At 41.3% G+C, this 20,984-nt stretch overlaps 1 protein-coding gene across 1 annotated transcript in view; it reads left to right on the forward strand.

Moving 5' to 3' along the window:
* Positions 1-253: 253 nt before the first annotated feature.
* Positions 254-20,984, forward strand: part of HSPA13 (heat shock protein family A (Hsp70) member 13) — a 77,903-nt gene continuing 57,172 nt past the window's right edge. Inside the window, exon 1 of the mRNA XM_044072154.1 lies at positions 254-544. Coding sequence (XP_043928089.1) covers positions 520-544 — 25 coding nt within the window. The 5' untranslated portion in view covers positions 254-519. The remainder of the gene's footprint in view (positions 545-20,984) is intronic.

The raw sequence follows: 20,984 nt of genomic DNA on the forward strand, positions 1-20,984 counted from the left end.
TTAACCATCACATGGTGAAGCAAGCAGACAAATCAGGAAAAGAGAAACACGACAAGGGCCGACTACTCCATATAGTGTATAATTCATAAGCGCCTGCAAACAGCTCAAAAAAATAACACAAAAACAAGCTACACTTAATACAAACCGCCCGTCCGGTTTATTGGCTCCGCCCCCGACCGTCAGCAATTTCATATCTGTCAGATCTGGCCTCGTGATGTCAGTAGTACGTACAGGAGCACACGCAATGCAGTCTGGGTGTTGTAATCCACAACTGCCTTTGCATCCCTTTTGTAAAGCTCTTTGGGACTCTGAATACCGTCATGCTATGCCGCTCTTCCTGTAGTTGGCTTTAGAGGCTCGTCAGCACAGTGGTAATGAAAGAAGGAAGTGGGAGCCGGTGTGTTATAAATGGTCATATATGTAAAGAAAGTAGTGGTTTAGATCGCTTTCCTGCAGCTGTCTTATTGTAGGATCGTTTGCCATTCTCATCTCTGTAGAATTCATCTTAAGTTAAAAGATATGGCGGGAGAAATGACTATCCTGGGTAAGTAGAGGGTTGCTGTTAGGATTATGATGTACGTGTGTGTTGTGTAGAAATAAAGTATGTTCTGGATCGCTTTTTATCTGGCGGATATACACACACACGTGTATGATTATATTTATTTAGTTAAATATGTGTGTGATATATGCTTATATCTGTGTGTGCAGTAAGTGTGTTTTATTTATTACATTTGTTTAGTGGGACACTCTGGGCATAATGATCCTTTCCATATCTGTGTGTGCAGTAAGTGTGTTTTATTTATTACATTTGTTTAGTGGGACACTCTGGGCATAATGATCCTTTCCAGCGGAGGCCAGACATTCGTAAGATGTTTATCACTGAGTTGCACTAATCATTATGCTACTGTTAGTTGAATAGTATTAGATACAAACTTAACTAAAGCACACATTGTTCGAACAGGATTAAGCGTGACCATTGAGTAGAACGGTTTTGGAGCTTGCGTCTATTTATGAGAAATTGTGGTTGGTTGCATGCATGACCCATGGGTATCTGTGTGTATATATACATGTACATGCGCACACTTCATTCAGTTAAAGTTTATTTATTTAGTATTTGTGTACCGGCAAAATCTGAATGGACACATGTCCTTTTTCAGCGGGGCCAGGAAGAAAAGCTCCACCTTGAACATACAGAAGTACAACACATCAGTAGTGTAGAACAAAGAAGTTGAAGTACTGACTTAGCCACAGTATGGACAAGCAGCTATACATAACGACTAATTAATGGATTAGTAGGCTTAGATAATGTAAGTTTTAACCAAATCAATAAGAATCAAAAGATTAAATGGTGAGTAGAGAGACATTGCATATACGTTTCTGTGTAAGTAAATAGAGAGACCAATATGACATTACACAATTGCTGAGTATAGTTTACAAAGAAATTGAAATATCTACTCCTAATATGTCATCATTTTCTGCAGTGGTATAGTACTCTGTAAAGTTAGTATGCAAAGAGGCATAGATAATAGAATAGACAGATGGAGATGGTTTAGTCAGTAAATGAAGCAAAGGTAAGTAACATAGAGGGAAAGGTTATTGTGGAGCAGAGCAAGGACACAGCCATTTGTTGAATAAGTGGGTATTTAGCTTTGTTTTAAATTGGGCTAGTGATATAACAGTTTTAATTTTATTTAACATTTGTTAACTCTGAAAGTCCAACATGGAATGAAGGCAATTTTCAGTGGAAGCGAAATGCTCCAGATGTAGGTCTTTGTAATGTGTGAGGAAACCGGAGTATCTGGAGGAAACCCACACGAATGCAGGGAGAACATGCAGACTCCACACAGAAGGCACTCCAGCTGAGAATCGAACCAGAGAACCTTTTGCTGTGAGGTGACAATGCTACCACTGAGCTGTCCAATGTATTCCGGTAGTGCAGTCCAGATTTTTCATATATAATTTGAGAAGAGGGAGTGTCCTGCTTTATTTTTGGTGGTATTGATTTTTATGAGGTCTTTGTTAGTGGAGCGTCGGGTTCTGTTAGTGGCATATGGTTGAAGTAATATTTGTTGAGCAGGTGTTTTCTCATGTTCATTGAGGATTTTATGGACCATGGTTAACTGGTCATAGTGAAGGAGGTGGGGGAGCTCTAGCCTTATGAGTTGTTTGAGTGCTATACAATGGTGAGCTCTAGCTGGTAAGTGATTTGTGAATATGAGAGCTGTGTACAGCGTTGTGGAGATTAAATGAGACTGGGCAATGGTAACTTTAGTATTTTTAGTGAAGTAGTATTTGTTCCTATACAGTGTTCCAAATTTTTGGTGTGTTTTTTTACTGTTTGGGAAATTTGAATATCAAATTTGAAATTGCAATCAGTTTCAACTCCTAAAAGTTTGGCGTGTGGTGATGGGGAGATGATTGTGTTATTTAGTGATACAATGTTGAAAGTGTTAGTGGGTGAGGCTGATTTGGTGCGTTGGAAAATCATAAGTTTATTTTTGGGGGGGGGTTAAATTAGTTGTGAGTTTGTAAGCCAGGTCTCAACTGCTAGAAAGGATTGTTGTTTAAATTTTGAAGTTCTTGAATTGAGGAAGCAGCACACATCACTGTTGAATCATCTGCGTATTGGATGAGAGAGGCTTGTGGGGTTGCGATGTGGAGGTTATTTGTAAATATTAAAAATGGTAGGGGGCCTAAGATTGAGCCGTGAGGGACACCTGGAGTCACTGGTAGAAGGGGTGATAAAGTCTGTTGCCAAGAAACTGCTTGCTGGTGTCCAGTAAGGTAATCCTGGAACCAGACATGGGTAGATTGAAAAAGTTTAGTTTGGAAAGGGTATTTAGAAGTTTACTATGATAAACCATATCAAAGGCTTTTGATAGGCCAAGGAAGACAGATGATACATAATTACTGTTGTTCCTGTGATAGTTGACAGTATTGGTGAATGATATTAGAGCGCTTGATGTACTATGAGATGATCGAAAGCCATGCTGAGTGTTGGTTAGAAGTTTGTTAGTGTGCAGGTAATCAGTAATTTGCATGTGAATGATCCTCTCTAGTATTTTGGACAGTGGTGATGATATTGCATCTGGGCGGTAGTTAGAGAGATCTGTTGAAGAGACACTTTTTATGTAGAGATATAACGTGAGAGGTTTTCCATATGGGAGCGACTTGTTCTGCTGCAGATCTGTTGATAAGAATTGATATAGGATAGGCTATTCCGTCTGCTGTTAGATTTTGGAAATCAGCAGGTAAGTTGTCTGCAGCTAATGTGGTGGATTTTAGCTTTTTAAAAAGTTTTTTTATCGTCTCTGTGCTACAGGTTGCAGGGAGAAGGTGGGTTTAGTATTGGAAGAGGCAAAGGTAGTTCTGATAGGTGGGGGGTTTGATTATTGGACAGTGATAAGATGATTTCAATAAAGCATTTGTTAAATTGCGTAGTAATATTGTCTGAATTATTAGTAGTGGTGGGAGGGGTGTACTGACTTTGCCTGATGTCAGTATATTGTTTATAGCTGTCCAGAATTTTTGCAGGTTATGGGAATGCTTTGATTGGATTTCTGAGTAGTAATTATTTTGTCTTACTTAATTTGCTGCTTTGCTTTATTTCTAGGTTCCCGGTAGATTTGTGGAGTGGGTTGGGACTTTGTTTTGTTCCAGCTTGCTCAAGCCTTGTCTCTAGATTTAGGTAGTGATTGTGTTTCTTTTGTTAACCATGGGGCATGGTTAGATTTAACGCATATATTTCTGTTAGGGGCCTGAGAGTTTAGTACAATTAGGAAGGTAGAGTTGAAGTAATTAATTGCCTCCTTTAGGGTTAGAAGGCTCTGTGCCGTCTAGTTACAGTGTTTGAGTATATTTATAAGGTTGTTGGGGTTCAGGTGTTTTTTGTTTTTTATTTCTTTAAATGTAATTTGTTTAGATGGGTTAGCTCGTCTCCTAAGTAAATAGGTTGGGAAGTGATCTCAAGACTATCTGGTAGACAGCCAGAGTAGGAGTAGAGGGTTGGCCTATTTGTTGTTATACAATGTCCTCTCGAGACGAGAAACATGCACGCTGATTGGCCAATCCAACCAGCGTGCACATTGTAAATCCAAAGTAACCTAAGTTACAAGTCCGGCCATTAAGAAATCCTGCAGCCCTGGCTTTCTTTTCGGAGATGACATTGTATATGTTATGTGACTGTACATGCACACAAAACAATTTCATAAACTACAGTTACTTATCTCACGAGAGTTCCAGAGGGCTCCGTCACATCTCTCTAAAATATTTCACGCCCATTTTTGTGGTTTACAGTGAGGGAACATATGTTTGCTGTGCCTAGAGTGCTGCCATTACACTCTGGAATTGGGGAAAAGGTACATTTTTCACGTCACATCTAATCTAATGAAATCGACATTTGAAACATAAGTGTGCCTCATACCACATCTGTATTGCTGAAGTCCAAGGGATAAACTTCAGCAATCTTATGTACATTGGAAAAATGCCTTCGACTTGACTGGAAGTCTGCTGTTCTCTATACGGTGATGTTTCACTTTAGCACACACTGTCTTGGAGGGCGGATCACATTACACCGTACTGCCCTACATGTCAACCACAGTCTAGTGCTGTTTCACCACCTTAAAGCAGTTGATTTTGTGAGAAGGAGGCAAGAACGCTGAGCTTTCTTAGAAATTATGTGAAAATGAGAAATTTGAAGTTTTCTTTAAAAAAGGAAATTCACTTTAATTTCGTTAAAGTATACCAATCAACCTCAAACTACTGTACAACAAATCTGCACAAAGCCAAAAATAAGGAGGGGGCGCAAAAATCAGGGACAAATATAAAACATTGCTCGTATAAATTTAATATGCAATGTCACCTCCTATTGTTTGGAATATAATTCTCAAAAGTTCAAGGCAAAACAGTGGGGCTGTGGCTAATTACATCAAAGTGTGGACTATTTTATCTCACAAAAAGTGAAAGAGTACAAAGTAAAGCAAACAAAAACCTAAATAACAACAACACAAACATAACCCAACACAAAACTAACATCATTGCATAGTAGCAGTAACCCACAGCTGGGTGTGGGTAATGCTGGATTTACCCACAGTTGGCGTGGTTTGGTCACTTGGGCTTCGTGACCAAATCCAACCGTGGGTAAATCTAGCATTACCCACACCCAGCCGTGGGTTATTGCTATAATATCCAGTCTAGAGGGGAGTGTTTGGATGGCTTAGTAATCCTAGTGGGTGACTGGATGAGTTGTGTGAAGCCATGCAGGTTGATGCAGTTTTTGTGGTTTGGGGAGTTAGTCTAATTATTCTACATTGAAGTCCCCATAATTGTTTTCTGAGGGAATGTTTTACTGCTCCAGTGTAGTATATTTTCTAATATTTGGATATTATCCCCTGGTGGCATATAGATACCTGTTATGTATGTAAGTTTCTTGGGCTTAATGTTTTGTTTGGCAAAAACTACTTCAGCATTGTTAAGGTTTAGAGTTTTCTCATCTAAAGTTTCAATAGAGAGGTGACTTTTAAAGAGTACGGCCACGCCTCCTCCTCTTACTAATCTTGTCTATACATATGATATTATATCCTGGTGGTAGTATTTCATTGCTGGGGTGGTAGGTTTTAGCCAAGTTTCAGTGAGAAGTACAATATCAGGAGAGTATAGAGAGAGGTTTACCATACAGCTCATGGATTCTGTTGTTGGCAGTTCTTATATTAATATTTAATAGCAGAATATCAGATTTGCCCATAGTAGGAATGATTGTAGATTGAGTAGATTGAGATTGTATGTTATTTTGCGAGGTTGAGTTGTACGGTTCATAGGCTGGGCCAGGGTTTGGGTGTATGGTCCCCACTGAGGGTTAGTTTGGATGCTATGTTGTCTAGAGTTTTCAGGAATCTGATAACTCTAATCAGATTTCTGAGAGATGCCGGGTATATTTCGGTGAGGGAGAAGGAAAACTGTGTATGGTGTAGTTGTATTGAAAATGGAGCTATATATGGGGATGTTTACTGGTTTGGGTGTTACAGGAGTGGGGAAGAGAATGTTTGTTTATATTCTACTAATGTTAAAAGTAGCAAAGGGGTTGTCGGAAAATGTGGCTGGCTCATGAACTTTATTGAGGGTTGGCTGTTTTTTACTTTGTTCTTGGATGAGTTTTGTTATTAGGCATTTTAGTTAAATTGATTTAGGTGAGGATGTGTTGTTTATAGGAGTAATTGAAGTAGGAGGGGTGTAGAAGATCAATTTTGAGTTATATTGTATTAGATTTAGTGTTTTGTTTGGATGCAGTGTCAAGAGGGAGTGGCTAGTGAAGTATAAGGAATATGGGGGTAGGGGAGTGGACTGAGCCCGAGCAGATTGTGTCATGGGATGTGAATGAATGAATTGTGTTGAAAAGAAAAACTCAGTAAGTCCAAGAAGTTTGGTGAGCAGAATGTGCACTGGTAAAGTTCACAAAGAAATCCTAGGAAAGTGACTTATAAAATGTAAAATATTTACTAAGGAGATCCAAGGTAAGGTAGAACGGATTGTTGGTAGACTGCATACATTATTTTTTAGTAGGTAAAAGGCATGTTTAGTTTTATAACTGAGTAAGTGCAGTCATTGCCAGACCCTTTCCAGCCATGACTAGTGGCTAACTGTAAGACAGAAACAGAAAACAGTGTATGAACTGTTAAGAAATGTCATCAGTAATACAGTTACTTATTCAAATAGTCAATCGCAAATCAAAGAACGCTCAGCACAAGTTCTCTCTTTCGTAGATACTTTTAACATACGTGTGGGAGACCCAAAATCAATATAAAGAGTCTCCCCGGGTAAAAGAAACTGTGAGCTTATATACGCTTGGATAATACTGATACTAAGTTGATTAGGTGCACCAGTAGACAACAAAATATTTGCATATACCAATCAGGTAGTTCCCCCGTAAGCATTAAGACACACCTGAATACTTATTGCTAGGTAGAAAGAGCAAATCTGACACAAGTCCATATTGCTAGGTAGAAAGAGCAAATCTGACACAAGTCCATATAAGGACTTGTTTCCTTGACCACATAACTTTTAATCCCAGTGTTCACTTACTCCGTTTAGTCAATCACATGCTCTTAACCTTCAATACACCTGCTTTTGACCTTTCAGATTTTACAGTCCCCCATTTGATGCTGGTTAAGTATCACCATACAGTCTATCAAACATTTTTCCATAACTCAACGTTACCATAACAATCAAAATCTCAGCATTATTGCACATGTTTACTTCATTACCTTTATATTTACAGACTGGCATATAAAACTTTGAGCTTTTGCTGCCTTGGCAGCCAGTAGTTTATAGATCAATGAGTTTATTAAATACAGAACCAAAAATGTTATTAAGGCAAGTATAGCAATTAGCATTAGCAATTTTAGTATATCACCCCCCCCCCCAGCCGGAGAATAACTTAGCCATGCCCATGTGGATCTATTGGCTTCCTTAGCCTCTGACAGGTCTAACACCTTCTGGATCAGCTTCACATGGCTAATTATCTCATGCCGATTGTCAGGAATAAAAGTACAGTACTTCACATGGATTAAAGCACAAGTACCTCCTTTAGCCGCAAGTACAAAGTCAAGAGCCATTCAGTTTTGTAGGACCACAGCTCTCATGGCTGTCAGTTATAAGTTCTAGTGCTAAAAAAGTTGCATTGCTCAGGATTTCAAGGAGTTTTGACAGTTTTCTCAGTTCCCAAATTGATTTTTACCACCCTGTAAGAGGGTATCATGCCAGCCCAGGAAATGACATTGTCCCCGAGGTCCATATGTGCTAACCCTTTAGTGCTGGCATGGGCAAGATCATGGTGGTAGACCCAGGATGCATCCACCTTACCCACAGGGTTACTGGGAGCCTTCACTTCTCGAGCAGTCCAGATTTTCCCCGGGGAAATGTATATACGTGTCGTATGGTCGGGATTAAATATGTTAAAAGCCCAGGTCATCTTGCATTTGAGCGTATATAGAGAGGTTATGTCTCTGCATGTTGTCTTCAAAAATCCATTCATGCTGATGAAGTAGTTTGTGCATGTTATTTAGTCTCTCTGATGTCACTTTCTTTCTGGCCGTACCCTGTGGGCACATTCTCCAATCTGAAAAAGATGCTTCTCTGACCCTTGATTGAGTTGCAATAGAAGACAGAAGGATGGCATGGCACACTCCTATGAAAGCTGTGTCACAACTACTCCACCCCACTTTTCTGGATCCATTCTGTTTAAGACACAAAATGCCTAGTTGGTGAAAGGCCAGCAAAAGTGACAGTCTTGTTTGGATGTGACAACAATCCCCCAGTAAGATTGGTTAAAATAGGTTGATACATGGAAGTGTTGAGGGGAAAGCTAGTAAATAGAATGCGACCGTGAGCAGTGGGACTCGTGGTGCAGACCCAACAATTAACGAATATTAAAAGAGGAGGCATACATCAACTTGTAGGCATGATACGTATTAAAGTTCGGGTGCTAGCTAGTTGCTTGCCAGTGGACATGAAGGTGTGCGGTGGTCACAAAACCAGTGAAAGTAGCTGAAAAAAGGAATGGCCACAATATTAAAAGTAGGAGTACAAGAAGTGTGCTGCAAATGCACGTGCAATGTTTCTGAGGGAATGGAGTAGCCCACAAGGAAAGTTGAGATTGCAATTGCACAGTTGTACCAAAGGGATGAAGAGTCTTGGGTGAAGAGTCAGTTGAGTCTGTCAGGAGGTGCATAGCAGCGGGGGAGGCTGTGGTCATGGCTAGAAGAGTAAAATAAAGTTCACTGCTTCAAGAGGGTGGTTTAGTGTGGCTTCGGGTGCGACGTGCATCAGGTTCTGGAATGTCCTGAGGTGAAGAAAAAGAAAGTGGTTGTTGATCTTCTGAAGACATGAATTTCTTGACTTGTGACACATGTATCCAGGTAGATGATCCTTGTAGTCGAACAGCGGAGGAGGTGGTGAGCAAAACCAGGTAGGGCCCCTTCCAATGGGACTGCAAGGCTGTTTTCCAACTGAAGGATTTAACATGCATCCTGTCACCTGGTTGAAGGTGATTTGCCAGGTCAGGTTCAGGTAGAGCTTGAGCTTGTATGACCTGATGGTGGTGATACTGTAAAACAGAAACAAGAGATTTACAGTAGGACAACAAATTAGCATCATGTAACTGATAATCAGAAAAAGGAAGTGGTGGAGTGAGGGGCATAAGAAAAGTTCGACCTATAATAATTTCATGTGGAGAAAAACCCTTGGAGTGATGAGGTTGGTCTCGCATGCAGAATAATACTGAAGGTGGTAGTTGTACCCAGGTGGGGCCTGTTTCTGTAAGCTTAGATAGGCGTACCTTGATGGTTTGATTTGCCCTTTTGATGATGCTAGAGGGTTGAGGTCTATAAGGGCAATGAAACTTTAATACAATACTTGGCATTCTGCAAATTGCTTGTGTCAACTGTGAGGTAAAGTGCGTGCCTCTTTGTCAGAATAAATGTGGCATGGTACCCCAAAACAGGGAATAAACTCGGTGCATAGCTTCTTGGCAACAGAAATAGCATCATTCTTGGCATATGGATAGGCCTCAACCCAGCCGATCAATTATAGTAAACATATTTGAAACATGCAGAAGGAGGTAGTTCGTTAAAATCCCATTGTAGAGCACAAAAGGGACCTAACAGTTTTGGTAGAGACTGGGGTGGGACCTGGGTGCCTTTTGAAATGTTAAGCTGTAAACAGATTGAGCAACTTGACACAAAATGGCGTACAAATTTTGAAAGACCAGGTGCATACCAATCGCATTGGATCAGCTTAATTAGTGAATTCTGGCCCAAATGAACAAGAAGATGATAGCCGCGGATTAGTTGGTGTAAAAAGGCTTTTGGTGCCACAGGGCACCCTTCTAGATGTCTCCAGGTGGAGTCTTCACCACATGTACAATGTGCATGTATCCACTGAGTCGCCTCGGAATCTGACACACTGTTCTGTAAATTCAATAAACACTGATTGGAAAAAGTAGGCGTTTGCAACTCCTGTTGAAATACACACAGCTGCGTTTTGTCCCTGAACAGAGGTGGAAAGAGCAGCTTGTTTCGCAGCCCAGTCTGCCATAGAGTTTCCTTTACTTTCAAAAGAGTCATCGGACTGATGAGCTGCAACTTTAATAACAGCAACTTGTTTCGGTAACAAAAGATGTAACAACATGTCGACATAAAATGCATTCTTGACAATAGTACCACTATATGTAAGGAATCCCCGTTCTTTCCATAAAGTGCCAAAGTCGTGTACTACACCACGCGCATAGTGAGAGTCAGTATATATATTGACTGTTTTGTTCTTAGCCAATTGACAGGCAGTAGAGAGGGCTACTAATTCAGCTACCTCAGCTGATGAATCAGGTGATAAAGTTCCAGTCAACAATGCAGAGTTTTGTGAGCAGACAGCCCAAGCAGCTGACAGCTGTCCATTTTGATTACGCAGACAAGACCCATCAACGAAAAGTACCAGGTTTGGATTTTGTAAAGGGACGTCCTGGACATCTAACCTAGGAGGAAGAGAAGAATTAACAACAACAAGACAGTCATGGGGTTCACCCTCATCCAAGGTGGGGATTAATGAGGCTGGGTTAAATGCCGGGCACCTGACAATTTGGAGGGTAGGGTTAGCAAGTAAAATCAATTCATACTTCGTCAGTCTAGAGGGAGATAAATATTGTGTTTTTGTTTTTAAGAGTAAGGCGTGAACTGCATGAGGGACAGCTAAAAAGGTATTGTGTGCTAAGGTAATGGAGGCTGCAAGTTCCGTTAGGATGGCTGCAGCTGCGACTGCCCTCAGGCATGTGGGTAATCCAGAATCCACGACATCCAGTTGGGTGCTAAAATATGCTATCAGTTGGTACCCGCCAGTGCGTTGTTGGGCTAAAAGACCCAATGCTACCTTATTTTGTTCACTACAGAAAAGAATAAACATTTTCGAGTAATCTGGTAGACCTAGGTAAGGCAGATTGGATAACTGCACCTTGAGTTGTAGGAAAGCATTCTCATGTTTCCCTGACCAGGGAAGAGACTCTGGAGTATCTTCAATAAAAAGTAAGTAAGGGCTGAGTAATTTCTAAGAAATTAGGGACCCATTGACGGCAGTAGCCTGCCAGTCCCAGAAATCCATGTTCCTAACATGACATGGTCTTGTTCTTCAAGAGGGATCTCCAGGAAAAGTCCTTCGGTGCAATAAATTGTACACCCTAGTTTGCATAGCAGATCACTACCAAGTAGATTCAAGAGTGCTGACATGCCAACTAAAAAGGCATGATGTTCCGTTAAAGGACCCAAGCTCACTGGAACTTGAACTGTTTCGGGCTAGCTTATGGGGACCCTGAAAACTCCCACGCCTTTAGTGATGCTGCCGTTGAAGGGAAGATTTTTGGCAACTTTCAGTGCAAGCATAGATTTGGTGGCCCCTGTGCCTACTAAGAAAGGGACAGGATTATTTTTCACATTTAATGTTATGAATGGACCTTGCTGGACAGTTGGAAAAAATGGGAAAAGTTGCTGTCTGTTCAGGGGAACCCTATAGTGACTGTTGGGCATCAGGCCAGACTGGTGGGGTCCAGGTGGAGTCCCAAGGCTGGTTCTAGTCTGACTGAGACTGTTCCCCTTGTCTAAAGGGGTTACCTGGTGAAAATTCTTGAGAGAGGGGTGGTGGTTCCAGTGCTAGGTACGGACAACTGTCCTTCCAATGACCAGTTTGTCCACAGTTAAAACGGAGGTTACTGTTTCCACCACCATCCCTCATTTGCCTCTGAACTTGTTGGAAGTTATTATTTGCAGGGGGGGGTCATGGATAGGGACCTTGAACTCGAATCCTGGTCCATTAAGGCCTGTACTTACCGAACAGTTTCTCCCTCCACTGCCCCGCAGCCTAAAGGAAGAGAACATATGTAACTTGGCCTGAAGACGTTGATTATGTGTGTCCTTTTTTCCCTTTACCATAAGGTCAGACACTGCACCTGGGTAACTAGCTCATGCAAACCTAGGACGGGCCAATTCAAACACACCTTTAGTTGATCTCGTACCAGGAGTAGAAGACCATCTACAAAGGTGGCAGACAACCCGCTGGCTGCAGGACCTTCCATTGGCTCGAGACACCCTGAGTAGGCTTCAAAAGCATCCATAAGACTTGATAGATAGGAGTCCACTGGTTCATCTTCCCATTGAGGAACAGATTCATATCCCAGAGGCTCCCCTCACTCTGGAACAAAATCCCAGTCCATGTTAGGCAGAGCCCCTCAATGACCCTCTTCAAGAGAAATCTTGACGAGTGGATGGGAGATCGTAGGTTTACCCCTGGGATCTCTTCTGTGTCCCTACTAGACAGAGGCACAGTAAACTAATCTAAAAGGGTGGCGAAAGCCCAAACACACTCTGGCTAGGCTTATAAATGCCGTAGGGCAGATAGCCTAGTATCAACCTATGAACCTATGCTGAATGGCCTTAATCTTCAACCAGTTGAGAAGAGGGGGACAGATAACCGTAATGGCGTCCAGTAATGCAGCTTTTAACCAACTCATCACCATCATTTCTCATTGTTCCATGCTGCGGAACAGGATTTGGGACATTTGCATTGTCCCATATTTGTTTTAAAAGGTCAGCTGTAACAGCGTGTTGCAACACTGCCCTTACTTCAATAGTGGGGTTTTGAAGACTAACATGACCAGCCAAGATTCACTGGAATTTTGCTGGATTAGACCGTATGGACGGAAGCAACTTTACGATCACTTGAAAATATACTGCTGACCATGCCCTAGTAACAGTTATGGTAGAGGGGGCAGTTTCATCTCTACCGTGTGCAGGGTTCGGGACTTCTTTTAAAGGAAAATACTCTTTTTCATCATCATCTTCCTCAAACGAGGAGGAGGAGTCTTCATCAGAATCAGGATAGACCTGTCTGGTTTTAAATGTCCTTTTCCAGTATCAATGAGAATTGGGAAGTGCCCTAGTGGTTTCCGTGCGGGCTTTGAATCCTGCTTTTGTTCACTTAAGAAATTTTAAAAACATTAAATTTGGATCCCTCGATCTAGTGTGTGTCGCTGGGCCAGCATAGTGTGCGAATTCATCTCTAAGCTGAAGTCTAGGGTCGAGTTGGTCTGTGCTTTGATTTGTTGCTCCATCGGAGGTGGACGTAACATGGGAATCACTTACTGTAGGTGCTGTTTGATCCGCACCTTGCAGCAGGTGGCACAGTCGGTTGGGGCGGAGTAAAAACGTATTCTTCCTCGGAGGATTCAGTTGAACCTATATTTAACTGACTTAAGCCCACTACAGGGTACAGCCCTTTGTATGGCAGGGTCCCTTAAGGGTTTCCCTTCTACTATACCCATCTTATATGCTGTGTGATTCAGTGCCTTCAACTGCCCTTTTTAATTTGTCTTGATTGAATTTTAAGCTTCTTACTATGGAGTCCTTTTCCCTATTTTTTGATTCCACTTGTCAATCATCAAAAGCCACTCAACATCCCGGTGGTACCCTTTTCCCTTTTTCTTTTAGTTTCTTTTGTAAATTAGCCAGCACATCTTTGTCAATACTGCCATTAGCTGGGATGCATAATTTCCCATCATTCATGGAGTAGCCCAATGTTTCAGATACAAATAGCTTTCTCATGAAACTTTGTAAAACATGTAACGGGACGGAGTTCTTCTTTCTGGCTGTAATTCTTTACCTGGACTCACTCCCATGTTAAAAGAAAAACCTCTGTTTGTTGTCTCTCTTGCTTTTTTTTTTTTTGACACCGAAGTGCAGTCGGTAAGCCACACTCACACGCATGTCGCCAGAAGATTATCATTCAGCCCCCACTCCTTCAGTAATGAATTATGCCACTTACCTTTTTGAAAGTTCCACAAAAGAGAGAAAAAGGAAGACTTATAATGTAAGTCAGGCACTTGCAAATGAGATCCCTAAAGACAGAAAACCGTCTGTGGGCCCATTAATGAGATCTCAGCCATCTGCTCGAGCACATCCCCGGATTTCTGATCAGATTCACAGTGTCAAACTGTTTAAGAAATGTCAACGGTAATACAGTTACTTATTCAAATAGTCAATCGCAAATCAAAGAACACTCGGCACAAGTTCTCTCTTTCTTAGACACTTTTAGTAACACACGTGTGGGAGACCCAAAATCAATATGGAGGGTCTCGCGAAACAAAAACTGTGAGCTTATATATGCTTAGATAATACTGATACTAAATTGATTAGTTGCACCAGTAGACAACAAAGGATTGGCTCCAGGAACCCTACAGAAGCACAGTTCAGACGAGACTTGCTACTACGCATCCTGCAAGGTACTACACTAATACAAAGTAGTCCAAGTGTAGAATTAATCAAAGAGAGCAGATTACAGTGGATCGGGCACATGTGCAGAACAGCAGAAGACTATCTGGTGAAGGTGATTTGGGACAGGCAGGAAGAAGGTAAGAATGAAAATAGATAGATCTGATATTGGGAGAGCAGGTTTGGTTAATGTGTTAATGGACGCTGTATAACAAGAGGAATAACTCGAGCCCTTTCTAAATGAAATTTGGAAACCAGAGCAGCAGCTTGGCAAGAAAGTGTTGTACGTGTTGAAGGCCTTCACCAAAATGGGCTCTGTGCCCAGTTGGACTTCCCTGGATATCAAAAATAAGTGATATTCATTTTGTTGACTCGGTATATGTTTAATTGTGCTTAAAACCATTTATATGTGCCCAAGTTGCACATCCAGTTGACCATTTGAGTTTGTTTTCTTCATGGGCGACATCTGGAATAGTTCTTTAATGGGTTGTTGCATTATTTCCCCTGCTAAAATGATTTAAATTTGAACTGAATTGAAGTTCCACACTTCTTCAACCACTGACCTTGATTTTGATTGGCTTTTTGTGAGTGTATGTGGGTCTTTAACTTTTTCTAGAATTTTCTCATCAATTACAGACATTCAGAACCTTTTTTTAGTTTTCTCTTAAGCTGGTCTGTCTCCCTTTATTTTTTAGTTTTCTCTTAAGCTGGTCTGTCTCCCTTTATTTTTTAGTTTTCTCTTAAGCTGGTCTGTCTCCCTTTATTTTTTAGTTTTCTCTTAAGCTGGTCTGGCTCCCTTTATTTTTTAGTTTTCTCTTAAGCTGGTCTGGCTCCCTTTATGTTTTTAGTTTTCTCTTAAGCTGGTCTGTCTCCCTTTATTTTTTAGTTTTCTCTGTCTCCCTTTATTTTTTAGTTTTCTCTTAAGCTGGTCTGTCTCCCTTTATTTTTTAGTTTTCTCTGAAGCTGGTCTGTCTCCCTTTATTTTTTAGTTTTCTCTGAAGCTGGTCTGTCTCCCTTTATTTTTTAGTTTTTTTCTGTCTCCCTAAGTTTCTCTGAAGTTGGTCTGTCTCCCTTTATTTTTTAGTTTTCTCTTAAGCTGGTCTGTCTCCCTTTATTTTTTAGTTTTCTCTTAAGCTGGTCTGTCTCCCTTTATTTTTTGGTTTTCTCTTAAGCTGGTCTGTCTCTCTTTATTTTTTGGTTTTCTCTTAAGCTGGTCCGTCTCCCTTTATTTTTTAGTTTTCTCTTAAGCTGGTCTGGCTCCCTTTATTTTTTTAGTTTTCTCTTAAGCTGGTCTGGCTCCCTTTATTATTTTAGTTTTCTCTTAAGCTGGTCTGGCTCCCTTTATTTTTTAGTTTTCTCTTAAGCTGGTCTGGCTCCCTTTATGTTTTTAGTTTTCTCTTAAGCTGGTCTGGCTCCCTTTATTTTTTAGTTTTCTCTTAAGCTGGTCTGTCTCCCTTTATTTTTTCGTTTTCTCTTAAGCTGGTCTGGCTCCCTTTATTTTTTAGTTTTCTCTTAAGCTGGTCTGTCTCCCTTTATTTTTTCGTTTTCTCTTAAGCTGGTCTGTCTCCCTTTATTTTTTCGTTTTCTCTTAAGCTGGTCTGTCTCCCTTTATTTTTTTGTTTTCTCTGAAGCTGGTCTGTCTCCCTTTATTTTTTCGTTTTCTCTGAAGCTGGTCTGTCTCCCTTTATTTTTTCGTTTTCTCTGAAGCTGGTCTGTCTCCCTTTATTTTTTCGTTTTCTCTGAAGCTGGTCTGTCTCCCTTTATTTTTTCGTTTTCTCTGAAGCTGGTCTGTCTCCCTTTATTTTTTCGTTTTCTCTGAAGCTGGTCTGTCTCCCTTTATTTTTTTTAGTTTTTTCTTAAGCTGGTCTGTCTCCCTTTCTCCATGTGAGAGAACTTTCATTTTAAATGCAGTTATTACCCAACCCATTTTCTCTTCCATTGGCTTTTTAGTGCTTCATTATTTTTATTTTATTTTTTTCAGTCGATCTTTTCTGCTGTGAAATTGGCAACCATCATATCACTGCCATGGATACATAGGTCCTTGCTAGGCTATTTATCCTTGAGGATTTTTAAAAGCATAGCCTTACATTCCCATGACCTATTTAGCCCTCTCAATTTAAGTACAAATAACCCTGATCTGTGTAGAAACTTTTACTTTTTACCCATGTCCACAAACGGCAAGGGTGCCAAAATGAGCGGTGAACTTGAGGTTCCCATCCACTCATCCAAATTACTTTTGAATAGAGTAAGGGAACTACTTTGTAACGGTTCTTTCATGCCACATAAAACAAAGAAGCGATAGTTTGTGATGTAAATATGTCCATCCTATATGTTTTGTTTTTGTTTTATACAAGAGATTAAGATCTCATGAGCGAATGTTATACCACCATTAGACTTGATGTGCAGTAGATGTGAGAGGATAGGGTCTGTTGTGGCTCTGTACACGAGACCGAGATCTCCCATCGGTAGCCTGTATGATACGGAGAAGAGAGAGACAACATTGAGATATTCAGTTTTATTTTTTTATGATTTAGATCCTGGATTTTCTTGGTGAGAAAGCACTTCATTCAAGTTGTGTTAAATGTTTGAACAGCCACATACCAAAGGGGGTATTATGCTCTATTATTGGGCCAATAAGTGCTGAATAGAGGGGAATGATCGCATCCTTGGACCTAGACACCGTACCCTTCCTAATAAAGCTATGCAGTGAAAAAGGAATTTCTTTCAATAGTGGATAAATGGTAGTCTGACTGTTTATTCATGTAGGTGCCTAGGTCCCTAACTAATGGATCGATTTTCAGGGATGTGTTGTCAATATGATAGTTATAGTGGACATGCTTGTTGAATGAGACTGTTAAACATATTTTGGTATTTGGTTTTAGCCCATGGTTATGACACCAGCTGTTTGAGAACGACCGTCTTGGAAGGTCTTGGTATACTCTGGGGAGTTTATGGTAGCATTAAGTACACAATCATCTGCAAACGTGGTCAGCCATAAACTCTTAGTATTGGCTTTGACCACTGCAAAGTAAATGATAAAAACAAATGACCCAAGCACTGAACCCCAGGATATGCCACCAGTGACAGTTCTTTTGGAAATTGACAGAGCCACCTACCCCACATTCCAGGGTACTGTTTATGAGCCAGTCCAATAAGTCACATAAGAATTGACATTTAACTTGTCGAGTTTATCGACAAGAGTGTGTGTGTGTGTGCGCGTGCGTGCGTGTGTGTGTGTGTGTGTGTGTGTGTGTGTGTGTGTGTGTGTGCCTCTTGAAAGATGCAAGAAGCTGACCAGTTATTGAAGTCCATAATCTTTTGTTCGTATTGTGACGTTATTCTTGGTAATGTTAAATACTGCTCAAACCTAAGTTCTAAGAGCTGTATCATGTCTCTCTCTGTCTCCATGTCCCCCTGTTTTTATCTCTGTATCATGTCTCTCTCTGTCTCCATCTCCCCCTGGTTTTACCTCATTATTTACTGTCGCATGTACTGTGACTGTGCCATATGTGTACTCATGCTGTAAGAGCTTGAGTACATGGGTGATGTGGCAAATCCTGGCACCTGATAGGCGACTACCTGTTACCCTCTCCTTACTCATCCTGGTGGGTGGTGCATCACTATGTCTCACTATGGAGTCACCAATAACTAGGATATTGGATTAAATGGAGGTTTGCCTTATGGGCCTTTGAGTTGAGATACTGAGTCTTAGTTGTATGTTTCATGGTGGGTGCTACCTGAGTTGCATGTTTTTGAGGTCGTTGACAGTACTTGTTTCTTGGGTTACATTTAGGAGGCTCTTGTGATTTGGATAAGTTACCTGTAAGATCCTTACGTGGGTCTGTCTGACTAGTTTTGTACTTTTGTAGTGGCTTTACTTGAGGGCTTTGCCTCCAATAACTATGTCTCTTGCGCACTGTCAGTTTGTTGTTGTAGGTGGTTGTAATTGCTGCATTGTTTTAGGATACCCATCTCAGTTAAGCAGAGGCAGCTGGGAAATTGCAAATCCATTTACAGAGGAGAAGAACTACAGGTCAATCTTGCTCCTTCCTGCATTAATTACCCTTTATGGGGCAGGAGCATTGTCATGGTGTGTCATTATCCCGGCAGATGTCTGAGAGAGTTTTCCTTCAAGCCCTTCCATTTCCTGACACGTGCCTATAATGTCCCATGGGTTGGGTGTACAGTGGGACCATGCAGGGGATAGTTACCCACTTTCAAGAGTAACACTACCCCATCGTCACTGTCTCTGTAAACAAAGATTAGGAATAAGGATAACTGTGTAGAATATCTGATATTGGCCACAGAATATGGCAAAAATTAGCAAAAATAGTTGTCTTTCCAGAGCAAAAAAACAGTCAACAGATCTTTATTTAGGAATGGATGAACATTGTAAGTAGACATACACACCTTTGTCTAGTTGTTTCTCCACAGGTGATTTTTAAGTGGAATGTGCGTTCCTGGAAGTGTGCCCCAAACTTCTTGTCTGAGTGAAGCAACTGGGCTTTGTCCCTATCCAGCTAGTTCCTGCGGAGGTCAGGTTACTAATAAACTTGGGTCATCTAAGCTGTAATCAGGACTTCATTCCTGTCTATTTCTGAGTCAAATTTAATTCAAGTTTTTACCCCCCCTTCCTTTTCCCATCTATCCTGACATGTTACTTCTATCTATGAAAATGGAAGATCTTATGTCTCATTTATGTTATAAAGTTGTCCTGCTCGTCCTCTCGGTACAGCAGTCACAACGACTTCGCTCAGCAATAGAGTCCAGACATCAGGAGTCTGTGAACATCTTCACAATCACGAGATTCTGGCATTTTCTGTCTGATCTGACATTGAACGTGTTGGTATCCGTGCTGCTGTTCATTTAAAACGTCATCGTGTTTCTGTTTGTACAGGTGATCCCACCTGAATGTAAGACTGAAAATGACTTGGTCCAAAACTTCACTGGAATGCATAAATGTGTCTCTCGTGACAAGGGCTTGTCCTTGCAGATTATGTGGCAGAAAATCTAATGTTTAATAACTGCCAGTGTATGCAAGGTTATTAATTTGGCACTGTGATGTACGGAAGGAATCATGTCATAGATGCATGTCTAGCATAACTGGCGAAACTGATGAGAAGTTTGTCCTTGCATGACAGGAGAGAGGTTACATACAGGTAATGGAATAAAGAATGTGTTTGGTGTTTCTCTAGCCCTCTTGCTTTTTATATCAAACTGACTGCACCATTAGTGTTGATAGGGTAATCTGGGAGCAGTGCCTGGTGGTAGCCAAATTTACTTGCCCCAGTGAGCTAGTTACATCATCTCATTTAGAAAGGTGCTGTCCTTTTCAATTATATGTCTCGCGTCGCATTTTACGTACCTGCATGTGGCAGCTCTTCAGGCTGTTTAGCAGACACACCCGGATTTGCCCTGTCCGGTGTTCTCAGTTCAAAATGTAAGAGCAGTGGGCTTTAATGAGCATGTAAATTTGATTGCCCCCGCCCCCATCCAAATGGAGTGCACTAATGCCATGCCAGTAATTGAGGGCACCTTTGGAACATTTTGTTAAAGAAGAAAGGCATTGTTGATAATAACACCCACACACATGTATATATGGGTCTACTTCGGAAAACTGGAAAACAAAAAGGCTGAATCCCAAAATACTGAAAACATTTTTAATCCAGGCGGCAACCCCCCCCCCCGCTAATTTATATATACCAACGCCCAAGATCGCGCAACAGTGGAGAAGGGGCAAATACACACACACAAAACCTTTTTCTGAGGGAGGGTATCATTGGCTTCACCCCCCCCCCCAGAGGATGCAGACAACTATGCTGACCAGTATGCCAGTGCAGTATACAAGCACCTGTACAACTGCATGGACTCAGCCATACCCAACAGAACTAAAACCTGCTCCTCAAGGAAACACAAACCCATGTGGTGGACATCCTCTATCAACAGGCTTTACAACAAAAGGAAGAAACTGTTGTCCAAAGGTAAAAAGGCACAAATTCCCAATTGGAAAAACTTGCTTCTTAGCTTCAACAAGCAAATTATATCACTAGTGAAAACCTCCAAAGTCAATTATGAATCAAGACTAGCCTCCAAAACAAAGGCTAACCACAAAGCCTTTTTCAGTTACACCAGAAATCTCCATGGCAAAGCCCAAGTTTGTTCTGAATTAGTTCTTAACGGTACCACTTAAACTGATGCTTTTGACTTAGCCAACCTGTTAGCAGATGGGTTCAGCACAAACTTCACCCCCCCTTGTCCCCACGCCAAAGGCCCATTCAACATCCCCGATACTTGCCCTGCACCTTACATCTCCATCAGTCAAGTGTTAAAAGCAAGAACTAGCCTCACCATTGAGCACCCTATTCAACCATGGCCTACGTACAGGCTTCATTCCAGCAGGGTGGAGAACTGCCATCATCATCCCTTTGCACAAAGGTGGTGCCACTACTGACCCTGGAAACTTGTCACCCCATTAGCTTGACAAGTCTGATGTGTAAGGCCATGGAGCATATTATTATGGACCTCCTAAACAAGGACCTTGGCAGTCTCCAAGCACTTGACCCCACCCTGTTCAGATTAGTCAAGGGCAGATCTTGCCTGTTGAAGCTGGTTGACTTTTTGAGACTGTCAGCAAGGATGAGGGAAAGTCAGTACATGCAGCTTACCTTGACTTGGCCAAAGCCT

This window comes from Protopterus annectens, chromosome 5.part0 (genome assembly GCF_019279795.1).
Source record: "Protopterus annectens isolate FY-2018-M chromosome 5.part0, PAN1.0, whole genome shotgun sequence".
In the NCBI taxonomy this organism is placed as follows: Eukaryota; Metazoa; Chordata; order Ceratodontiformes; family Protopteridae; genus Protopterus; species Protopterus annectens.